Source organism: Glycine max, chromosome 2 (assembly GCF_000004515.6).
Source record: "Glycine max cultivar Williams 82 chromosome 2, Glycine_max_v4.0, whole genome shotgun sequence".
Lineage (NCBI taxonomy): Eukaryota > Viridiplantae > Streptophyta > Magnoliopsida > Fabales > Fabaceae > Glycine > Glycine max.
This window is the reverse complement of record NC_016089.4, coordinates 14532915-14544823: the sequence shown is the minus strand read 5'-3', so window position 1 is coordinate 14544823 and position 11909 is coordinate 14532915. Positions and strand designations below refer to the sequence as shown.

Genomic DNA, 11909 nt, shown 5'->3' with positions numbered 1-11909 from the left:
TCGTCAACGCATTCAAGAGGGTCCACTTGCTATTTTGAGATGGCTCTTTTTGATGTTGTAGAAATTAGATATCAATATAGTTGGAATGGCAATTTCTCTTTCATCTAGACCCAATATTTTTGGCTTAAAAAAAAAAAACATGTAAACATGTTTTACAGTTTTGGGCAATTACACTAACGTTTGCTAGTATGCTGAAATCTAAATATGTACGCGCTATTATCACGTCCAAGCCATCATCACAATTTATCTACAGGATTTGGTTCCCCGTTAATTTAATTTACGAATTGGGTCCTCCTATTTTTTAAAATCGTACAATTGATCTCCCAGGCCACAATTGAACGTTGACCGTTAGTAAGTGACGTTGATTGTCACGTGTCACATTCTTATTGGATGATGACTATCATGTGTCATGTTCTGATTGGTCAATGAAAATAACAATGTATTTCATCCATGTAGTTGACATCCAATCAGAACATGACACGGGGTAGTCATCATCCAATAAGAACGTGACATGTGACAATCAACATCACTCGCTAACGACGTCCAATTGTAGCCTGGGAATCAACCATGCACGATTTTATAAAATAGGAGGACCCTTCGTGAATTAAATTACTGGAGGACTAAATCCGAAACTAAAAATAAACTGAGGGATCAATAATACAATTTTGCCTAAAAAAAAGAAAAAAAAAGCATAAACAAACATATTAAGCCTCACGGGCCATTAACATGTCACATCTAAAATTATAAGGTAATCAATAATTATGTGATACATAAACCATCAATTATACATATTCACTAAATTAAAGATATAATTAATAATTATCGAACAAAAAGTAAGTATGTTATCCATTAATTGAAGGAATCTTAATTAATTTAAAATATTAAATTATTGATCGGGACCATAAATAATATGATGATAGTAAACCAACTAATAATTTTTTCTTGCGTTCATGCTAATAAAATATATAAAAAATAAGGCTTAATAAAAGTCACCCTCTGCCTATATAGTGATCTTATAAAAAAATCATCTCAATACATTCAAGTTTTACCTCTCCTGTTTATTTATTAATTAATTAAAGAAAATATTTAAAAATATACTATTAAACAATAAAAAAATATCTCAAATGTAATTTTTAAAGTATTATAATAATAATTAATAAATTTATTAAAATACCTTCTTGAAATTAGTATAAGAGGATTGGTTAGAGATATTTTTAAATACTTTTACTATGTATACAAATCCGTCTCAATACATTCTATTTTCACAGTCACATCCTCCTATTTATTGAAGAAATTAGAAAGTACTATTCAAAATTATACTATTAATATTTTTAATAAATTATGGTAATGATTCACGAAAACAATTTTATTTTAGTCGAATAAAATTATTATGAATAATAAATCTTTTACTTCAAATATTTAATACAGTGACACATTCAAAACTCAATCCGATAACTTTTAATGTTTTCTATTTTGATAAATACTTGCCATTATTAAGTAATGAAGTTTATCCGTTTGCAATGTAATACACTAGTGCTCACTGAATAATCACCAGCCATGGGAGAGGTAGACCCAGCTTTCATCCAAGACCCACAACATAGGCCAAAGCTCTCTATCATCCAACCTGAACACATTCCCGTAATTGACCTCTCTCCAATAACCAACAACACAGTTTCAGACCCATCTTCCATTGAAGGCTTAGTGAAGGAGATAGGAAATGCATGCAAGGAGTGGGGCTTCTTCCAAGTAACCAACCATGGAGTGCCCCTCACTCTAAGACAGAACATTGAGAAAGCCTCAAGATTGTTCTTTGCTGAGAGATGAGAGCTCTCCAATTGGTTACTATGACACAGAACACACAAAAAACATTAGGAACGGGAAAGAAGTGTTTGATTTTCTAGCCAAAGACCCCACTTTTGTTCCTCTCACTTCTGATGAAAATGATGATCAACTCACTAAGTGGACTAATCCATCCCCTCAATAGCCTCCAAAACTTCAGGTAATTCATCTTCACTTTGTAATAGTTATAAACTGTCAGGTAGTTTAGTGCCATCTTGTTTGAGTGAATAGGGAATTTAGTTTCTGAGATTGTACTCATTTTGTATATTAGTCCCTAACTTAATATTAAATTCAAAAATAGTTCATATTTTTGTATAAGTGTTGCAAAATTATCCTTCTGTTAAATTTTAAAGTAACACTGTTAGTGAGGTCAATTTTAGTGCTACGTGAACTATCCAATGTGGCATTAAAAGATGACGTGACATGACATGTGAACGTGTCTCTTAAAAGATGTCAGGTCATTTGATGATAACAAAACGAGTAAATAGGCAATTTAGTCCCTGACTTTGTACCCTTGTTGCATATTAGTCCCTAACTTAATGAAAAATTCAAAATAATCTCTATCTTTTGCATAAGTATTGCAAAATAGTCCTTCCGTTAAATTTTAAAGTAACGTTGTTAGTGAGGTCAATTTTAGTGTCACATCATTTGATGATGATAGAATGAGTGGCTTCTTCAAATTTGATGATTCAGAACCAATTGAGGCATATATACGAAAAAGAACTCACACACACTTGCACAACTAAAAAGAACCAAAAATCCATAGCAACAACCTTATATTTGTAGTCATCAACACCAATGGGCGAGGTCTGCATAACCATTCTTTTTTCCTCTTTTTTTCTCCTTCAATTACCATTAATGTATCATTCCGGGTTCTAATTTTTTTTTTTTTTTTTGTGTTTTGAATAGGAAGAGAAAAAAAACTAGAGGAAAACAAAGTGAAGGAGAAAATAGCAAATGAAGAAGAAAAGAAAGAAGAAGAGAAAAAACCAGAAGAATAAAAAGATGACAAAGAATCCAAGGATGAATCTGTGCCGCCAGAAATCGTGCAAGGCACAACCTTTGCAATGCATGGACACTTTAAGTGCGATTTCTGACATCTTTTAAGTTAGGAACTATTTTGCAACACTTATGCAAAAGATATGAACTATTTTGAATTTTTCATTAAGTTAGGGACTAATATGCAACAGGGGTACAAAGTCAGGGACTAAATTGCCTATTTACTCATTTTATTATCATCAAATGACGTGACATCTTTTAGGAGACACGTCCACGTGTCATGCCACGTCATCTTTTAGTGCTACGTTAGATAGTCCACGTGGCACTAAAATTGACCTCACTAACGGCGTTACTTTAAAATTTAACGGAAAAACTATTTTGCAACACTTGTACAAAGATAGGAACTATTTTGAATTTAATATTAAGTTAGGGACTAATATGTAAAATGGGTACAATCTCAAGGACCATCTAGTCTATTCACTCCATCTTGTTTAGATGAAAGAACTAAGTGGACCACTCCTAGGATAAACTGGTAAAGCACATCCATTAGCAAGATATTAGGTTTTAAATTAAAAAAATATAATTAATTGAACCCTTAAATTTACAATTTTTTTATAATTGAATCTCTATAGTTCTTTAAACTATCATAAATTATCATTTTCTGATAATTTTAAGCTGTCAGAAACAAACTTTAGAAATCCAACTACAAAAATTTCACAAAATCAATAACTTAATTAAAAAAAATTCTAATTTAAACTTAATTAAAAATTCTCAAATACTGTAAGACCTGTATATTAATTTAACCATACTTTAATAAGATTAACTTAACCTTACTAAAATTTAGCCTTACTTAAGAGAATCATGGTTCAGCAAAAGCCTTTCATATCTTCAGTCTACTAGTGAAAGTTCTCTAGCAAAAGTCATGGGAGAGGTAGACCCAGCTTTCATCCAAGACCCACAACACAGGCCAAAGTTCTCTACCATACAACCTGAAGACATTCCTGTGATAGATCTCTCTCCAATAACCAACCACACACTTTCAGATTCATCTTCCATTGAAAACTTAGTGAAGGAGATAGGGAGTGCATGCAAGGAGTGGGGTTTCTTCCAAGTAACAAACCATGGGGTGCCCCTCACTCTAAGACAAAACATTGAGATAGCCTCAAGGTTGTTCTTTGCTCAGAGTTTGGAAGAGAAGAGAAAGGTTAGTAAAAGTGAGAACAATACCCTTGGTTATCATGACACAGAGCACACCAAGAACATAAGGGACTGGAAAGAAGTGTTTGATTTTCTAGCCAGAGACCCCACTTTCATTCCCCTCACTTCTGATGAACATGATGATAGACTCACTCAGTTGACTAATCAATCTCCTGAATACCCTCCAAATTTCAGGTCACTCATCTTCACCTTGTAATACTTATAGACATAAACAGCAAATTTACGGTGAAAACTGAAATGTCTTTTCTTTGTATACTTTAAACTAAGGTAAAATATATATTTATTGCATGTACTTTAACTTTGATCAATTTGATTTCCGAACTTAGGAAACTAATGATTTTCGTATCTCATCACATACGGTTTTTGTCGTAAGGAGGGAAAAAAACACTTCTTTTTATAAAATTTAGGGACTAAAATGATTAAAGTTGAAGTTCAGAGATTAAAAAAAGTTTTAATGTACTGAAAGTATATTGACTGAAAACATATTTTACTCTTTAATCTATGTTCTAAAATGATGTTCACATGAGCAGGGTTATAATACAAGAGTATATTCAAGAGATGGAAAAGCTGTGCTTTAAGCTGTTGGAGCTTATAGCTTTGAGCTTAGGCATTGAAGCGAATAGGTTTGAAGAATTTTTCATCAAAAACCAAACTAGCTCTATTCGACTCAACCACTATCCTCCTTGCCCTTACCCTGGCCTTGCTCTTGGAGTTGGTCGACACAAGGACCCTGGTGCCTTGACCATTCTTGCACAGGATGAGGTTGGAGGACTTGAAGTGAAACGTAAAGCTGATCAAGAGTGGATAGGAGTGAAACCCACCCTAGATGCTTATATTATCAACGTTGGTGATATTATTCAGGTACAATTTCAGTACCAATATAAAGATTGAGAACTTGAAAATCTATTTACTCTTAATCTAGTTATTTGATTAAGAGTCAATTAGGGAAGAGGATTGCACATGTCTTAAGGACAAGTTTGAGTAAATTTATCCAGAAACGAGCAAAAAAATAAGTAGAATAAAAATGAAAAAAATTCTCCATAATCTAAAATAACTAAAATTAACTTATGCATGAGTTTAAAATCATCTTTTAGAAAAGCTTTATGAAAAAGCTTTTACATAATACTGTATTAGTTTATGCATACGTTAATTTTAGCTAATTGAGAAATTCATTTTTTTTCTTATTTTCTTTTCCTATAAGTGTTTTTAGATAAACTTACCCAAACAGATCCTAAATATTCTCGCTTTTGAGTTTATGAATTATTTATTCCCTTAATTAGTGTGGAGAGAATTTTATGAGGATTGGAGTTGTTTGTGCAGGTTTGGAGCAATGATGCATATGAAAGTGTGGAACACAGAGTGGTGGTCAACTCTGAGAAAGAAAGGTTTTCCATTCCATTCTTCTTCTATCCTGCGCATGAAACTGAGGTCAAGCCTTTGGAGGAGCTAATAAATGAGCAAAATCCTTCAAAATATAGGCCATACAAATGGGGCAAGTTTATTACCCATAGAAAGAATACCAATTTCAAGAATCAAAATGTGGAGAACATTCAAATTTATCATTATAAGCTTGCTTAAAAGATAGTATAGTGGCAGTAAAATTTTGCTTATGTATATTGGGTATAATGTGTTGATGCAGATTGATCCAAGACACTGCTTCTGATATGCACAGCAATTGTATTTGCTGCTAAATTTACTTGGAATTGCATTAGTTTTTAAATTTCCTATTTTAACATTTTTTGTTCCTTGTGTATCTTTTTGTTAATTAGATTCTTGTGGATTGTGAAGTGTAAACTGTTTCTTCATTATTAAGTAGCCTTCTTCATCATCATTTGTTTAATGAACAAGTTTTACATTACTCTATTTATGAGGTTGATGTACACCAAATCACAATCGATGTTATTAAACAATAGCAAGCGTTCAAAAATAGTGTGTGGAACTTTCACTGAATGGCTTTTTGAGTTTTTGTTGGACTGCTGAGTCTGAAGTCAATAAAATATGTATTGGTTGCATGAATTTGGATGCATTTATCTATCAGCCAAATTTCAATCACTTTCAAAGCATTTTTTAACCAAAATAATTAAAACAAAACAAATCCATTTCTCTCTAACAATCTTTTTTTACTTTAAAAAATAACGATACTTCCATAATACTCTTCTTTATTTATTTTTTTTACAGTTTTTGGCTCTCAATTTTCTTTACTTTTTTTTCTCTCTCTAGAGAGCACATGTTACTGTTTATTTAACTGGGAAAGGCCCTTCACTAAACTGAGAAAAGGATCAAGAAGATATAGAAAAAATTTCCCGGCAAATCAATCTTTTTTTTCTAAACTACAACTATTTTTTATTAAAATTAATATTGTTCGAATTGGACAGAACTATTATGATGAAGGATAAAAATTTTCAAATCAATCTACAAATTGAAAAAACAAAGCAACTAGAGTTATTATATTATTTTTCTAAAAGATGGATTCTAGTTTCTTTTCAATTATTTTTTAAAACTAGTTTTTAGTTGTTTAATTTATTTTTTAGATTTAGTTTGATCCTTTAGTTTTCTTTAGGTTCATTTTAGTTCTCTAATTTTTTAAATTAATTCAATTTGAAAACACACTTTATAGTAGTTTAAAACTACCAAAGTAATTTTAAACCGTCATAAAATATATATTGATAAATAAATGAATGAGTTTTAAAGAAAGAATCAAATTAAAAAAAAATTAGAGGATCAAATTAAATTGATTTTAAAAATTAGAGAATCAAATTAATAGAAAAATAAAAAACTAAATTAAACATAAATAATAAAGGAGAGGATAAAAACTAATCTAACCTTTTTTTAGTAATGATTATATTTTTTAAATTCATCCCATCTTATTTGATTTCAATACTATTTACTTTGAAAGTTACGTAGTATATCTGCACAAGAATCGCCTAACTTCTGACATCATCAAACAATATATTAATGTCATGATTGTTAAATTTTTTTGAATCTATTACAAACACAAGACACCTGCATGGTAGCATAACTGAAACCAGTCCAGGTTCAATGCACATAAATCATAATATCTCTTTATTGTACGTGTACGTAATCTTCAACTTCAAAATTGTATTTGCACCACATAAAACTTTCTCTTGTTTTTTTTTAAATAAAAGTTAAAATAAATTGCGTCTTGAGAGCACGCACTGTTAAACATTGAACTCACTTCTTTATAAGATGACTCTTATTCTTATCTACTAAACTGATATTTGTTGACATATAAAACTTTTCTAACTTGTACACTTCTTAGCTTATAAGTTTCACACTATATTTAGAAAGATAAAAAATATTTTATCATATTAAATATTGCAAACATCTATTTAGTTGTGTAGAGTTTTAGTTTTGAAACTAACAGGCATCCACTAGAGGTTTCCTTTCAACTTCTGTTACCCACAGTACATTTCTTGGGGAAAAAAATAATGTAGTGTCTAACAATAAAAGCGATATACTAGAAAGACAAATAGCCCAAGTTATCTTTCATTTCATCACACAATGCACACCTTACTACATGAATGATGTCATGATTATATATAAGTGATCCTAAGTAGAAAAATATTTTCCGAATAGCTAATCAAAGAATAAATGAGTGTTGGGGAATAGATTTGTTGTGCCAATTCACAAGAGTGCTGAAAAAATCGAATACCATCCCATAGAATCTTGATTGGATACTAGATTTAGAAAATATGGATCGTAAGCTTATACTCGGTATCTTATTAGTTAATGCATCCTCTTTCTTAGCCAACTCATTTTCTTGGTGAAAACTTCAAAAGGTCCAAATTAAATAATTTCAAATGTGAAATTTGAACCTTCTCTATTTGTTCATCTTTTCTGCATTAAAAATTCAAAGAAAATTAGTATATTTATATATTTTTATTTAACAAATTTTAAAATATAAATCATTTGAATATACATATAAATGGATTATCTTCTTACAAATTTTCATCCAATTAATACATTGAAACATATAAAAAGACTCGATCTAAATCTACCTATGTTATATAGATTTGATCATATATCGATTTGCAAATAATCTTATATAAAAATAAAGATATATGTATGGATATCCATTCTATTCCACCCTTGTGTATTCTTTTCAGTATTCAACAGTTTTATGCAGTAACAAATCTATATGATAAGTATTGGGGGCAATTGTCCCCACCAACTTCAAGTTTTTTTTTAATGAAATATAGATGTATGTTTATAAATTTTTCTCATAATTTAGAATGTAGTATAAAAATTATGAGTATTGCTCTCATAAATTTATGAATATGAGTATTGTCTCCACAGTATAAAATTTTTAAATTTATGAATATGAGTATTGTTCCCACAGTATAAAATTTTTGGATCAGTGTTGGTCTTATGTGACACCCTTTCTGAATATCTTTCTTCAAATTTTTAATACGGAAGAGGACATACTTTATTTGATATTTTTTATATATTTTATTTGATATTTTGAGAGAGAGGAAAAAGACAGATGTATAAATAGTAAATACAATAATTGATATATAAGATAAGATAATAAAAAGAAAGAGATAAAGAAAATATGGGTTTCAAATGTGGGTTCCAAGTTCAACAATCATTTTTGAATCTTAAATAAGAGAACAGCCCAAAACCTTTCAAAATACACATGCTGCAAATTGCTCACCCAATCACCAGCCATGGGAGAGGTTGACGCAGCATTCATCCAAGACCCACCACACAGGCCAAAGCTCTCCACCATCCAAGCCGAAGGAATTCCCATAATTGATCTCTCTCCAATAACCAACCACAGAGTTTCAGACCCTTCTGCTATTGAAGGCTTAGTGAAGGAGATAGGTAGTGCATGCAACGAGTGGGGTTTCTTCCAAGTAACAAACCATGGAGTGCCCCTCACTCTAAGGCAAAACATTGAGAAAGCCTCAAAATTGTTCTTTGCACAGAGTGCGGAGGAAAAGAGAAAGGTTAGCAGAAATGAGAGCTCTCCAGCGGGTTATTATGACACAGAACACACCAAAAACGTTAGGGACTGGAAAGAAGTCTTTGATTTTCTAGCCAAAGAACCCACTTTCATTCCTGTCACTTCTGATGAACATGATGATCGAGTCAATCAGTGGACTAATCAATCCCCTGAATACCCTCTAAACTTTAGGTAATTCATCTCTACTTTGCAAGATTTTAAATATCAGTCGAAGTTGCATTGCGGTCACACAGACAGTTAAAAAACCTTGATGTTATGATCCAAATCATGGTGACGGACCGTTTTTCAAAATCCTGGTACTTTGTAATAATGATTACAACACGTAGTGACAAATCTAATTGTTTAGACGACACGTCGTGACAGTTAAACAGTTTTTATAATTCTATTGATGATGTGAATATGAGCAGGGTTGTAACACAAGAGTATATTCAAGAGATGGAAAAGCTGTCCTTTAAGATTTTAGAGCTTATAGCTTTGAGCTTAGGCCTTGAAGCAAAGAGGTTTGAAGAATTTTTCATCAAAGACCAAACTAGCTTTATTCGACTCAACCACTATCCTCCATGCCCTTATCCTGACCTTGCTCTTGGCGTCGGTCGACACAAGGACCCTGGTGCCTTAACCATTCTTGCACAGGATGAGGTTGGAGGACTTGAAGTGAGACGTAAAGCAGATCAAGAGTGGATAAGAGTGAAACCCACCCCAGATGCTTATATCATCAACATTGGTGACACTGTTCAGGTGCCAGTGTAGTACCATATTGAAAACTGAAAATTTTGAAATTTCGGTGTCTGGTTCTAACACACTCTATGATTGGTTGAAATTTATTAGAAACTACAAAATCATGAAAGGACCGTTAAGTAAGACGTCAGAAGCACAATTTTCTTGTAATTTTCAATAAATTTAAACCAATGGTAAGTGTGTTAGGAAAAGTTTATTAGAGAATATGTTGCTAGGATTTCTCTAATTTTATTATCCCTTAGTGAAGAAAAACTTTTCACTTGAGGATTGGGGTGGTTTGTGCAGGTTTGGAGCAATGATGCATATGAGAGTGTGGATCACAGAGTGGTGGTCAACTCTGAGAAGGAAAGGTTTTCCATTCCTTTCTTCTTCTTCCCTGCACACGACACCGAAGTTAAGCCTTTGGAGGAGCTGATAAATGAGCAAAACCCTTCAAAATATAGGCCATACAAGTGGGGCAAGTTTCTTGTCCACAGAGGGAACAGCAATTTTAAGAAGCAAAATGAGGAGAACATTCAAATTTATCATTACAAGATAGCTTAAAGGGTAAATTGTGTATGATATTATCATGATATGAGGCAGCGTTGATCCAAGACAACGTTACTGATATGAATAAGTCCGATCAACTTCACTGCTAAATTTCCTAGTGTGCCTTATGTATTGAACAATCACTGAATAAAAGAACTAAATTATTACCATTTATCATGTTTATCTCAAAAATTGAAATTGCATTGGACTTCAAAATTTACTGTTTTAAGATCTTCTGTTTCTTGATTTTCGTTTCTTTAAGATTTTTATTGATTATAAATTATTCTTTCATTATAAGACTAACTGTTGAAGACCTCTTAACATCGTTTGGACCCTTTATGCTTTTATTTGGCCAACTACCTAGTAGCCTATTAAGTTTTGGCGGATCAATATCAGCCTAATATCCATGAATGAGCAAAACCAGTAATAATTATCATTATAACTGAAATTAATCATGGAAATGGGGCAAGTTTCTCATTGCTGATAAATGAGGCAAGTCCCTTCAAAATGTGAAGAACCTTAAAATTTATCATTATAAGCTAGCTAGCTTAAAAGATATTATAATGCGGGTATAACGTGTTGAAGCAGATTGATCCAAGACAATGTTTCTGATATGTGACTGCAATTGAATTTGCAGCTGGTGTGCATTATGTATAGAAGAATCAAGGAATAACAGAAAACTAAATATCATTTACCATGTTAATTGCAAAACTTGAAATTACATTCCTCTTTAAATTTCCTGTTTTAACATCTTTTGCTCCTTGAGTATATTTTGGATAGATTCTTAGGGACTTCAAACTACTTCTTTATTACAAAGGTGTTAACCTTCTCCATCATCATTTGTTTAAATTAACTTGCATAAAACTACATTGCAGAAAGGAATGAACAAGCTTTTCACCACTCTGTTTATGAGGTTGATGTACATCAAATTATAATTAATTTTATTACATTATTAAACAATGCAAGCGTTCAAAAATAGTCTGTGGAACTTTCATTGATTGGCTTTTTGTTGGGCTGCTGAGTCTGAAGCCAATAGAATATGTATTAGTTGTAAGAATTTGGATGCATTTATCTGTCAGCCAAATTTCAATCACTTTCAAAACATTTTTTTAATCCAAATAAATCAAGCAAACAAATCCATTTATCTCTACCGATTATGTCGTCCACTTTACTAAAAATAAATCATTATAATTCCGTGATACCTTTTGGTTATCTATGTTCTTTTCTTTGTTTTTTAAATTCTGGAGATCACAGATTATCGTTTATTTAACATAACTGAGAGAGCCTTTACTATAGTAAGAAAAAGGATTGAAGAAGATATAGAAAGAATGAATGTACAAGAACCGGCAAATCAATATACAAATTTAAAAAACCAAAGTAACTAGAGTTAATATATTTTTCTTCATGATTGGACTTTGGTTTATTTTTAATTATTTGGAGTAATCATTTATATTTTCTGAGTTCTTCCAGTCTTATTTGATTTCAAGAGTACTTATTTTTAAGGTAGCGTAGCATGTCGGCACATGAATCACCTAACTGCTAACATCTTCAAACATTTACCTATAACTTTGTTTGTCAAAGTGATGTCATGTCATGAACT

At 31.6% G+C, this 11909-nt stretch overlaps 2 protein-coding genes and 1 pseudogene across 2 annotated transcripts; all 3 read left to right on the top strand.

The window, feature by feature from the left end:
- Window positions 1-1557: 1557 nt before the first annotated feature.
- LOC106797827 (1-aminocyclopropane-1-carboxylate oxidase homolog 11-like) lies at window positions 1558-1984 on the top strand (annotated as a pseudogene).
- Window positions 1985-3739: 1755 nt separating this feature from the next.
- LOC100808901 (putative flavanone 3-dioxygenase) lies at window positions 3740-5887 on the top strand. Its single transcript, NM_001367053.1, has 3 exons — window positions 3740-4230; window positions 4587-4917; window positions 5377-5887. The coding sequence occupies exons 1-3, from the start codon at window positions 3761-3763 to the stop codon at window positions 5632-5634; spliced, it is 1059 nt and encodes a 352-aa protein (NP_001353982.1). The 5' UTR covers window positions 3740-3760; the 3' UTR covers window positions 5635-5887.
- Window positions 5888-8715: 2828 nt separating this feature from the next.
- On the top strand, window positions 8716-10479 carry LOC100807298 (gibberellin 20 oxidase 1-like). The gene is given in 3 exon segments (NM_001255459.2): window positions 8716-9214; window positions 9451-9781; window positions 10067-10479. Coding segments are annotated over 3 exon segments (1059 nt in total). The 5' UTR covers window positions 8716-8744; the 3' UTR covers window positions 10325-10479.
- Window positions 10480-11909: the final 1430 nt, after the last annotated feature.

Bases quoted from the DNA above. Each gene is read 5' to 3' on its own strand.
- LOC100808901 (NM_001367053.1), top strand. From the start codon at position 3,761: ATGGGAGAGGTAGACCCAGCTTTCATCCAAGACCCACAACACAGGCCA. The intron at 4,231-4,586 runs GTCACTCATCTT...TCACATGAGCAG, and splicing joins GAATACCCTCCAAATTTCAG to GGTTATAATACAAGAGTATA. The intron at 4,918-5,376 runs GTACAATTTCAG...TTGTTTGTGCAG, and splicing joins ACGTTGGTGATATTATTCAG to GTTTGGAGCAATGATGCATA.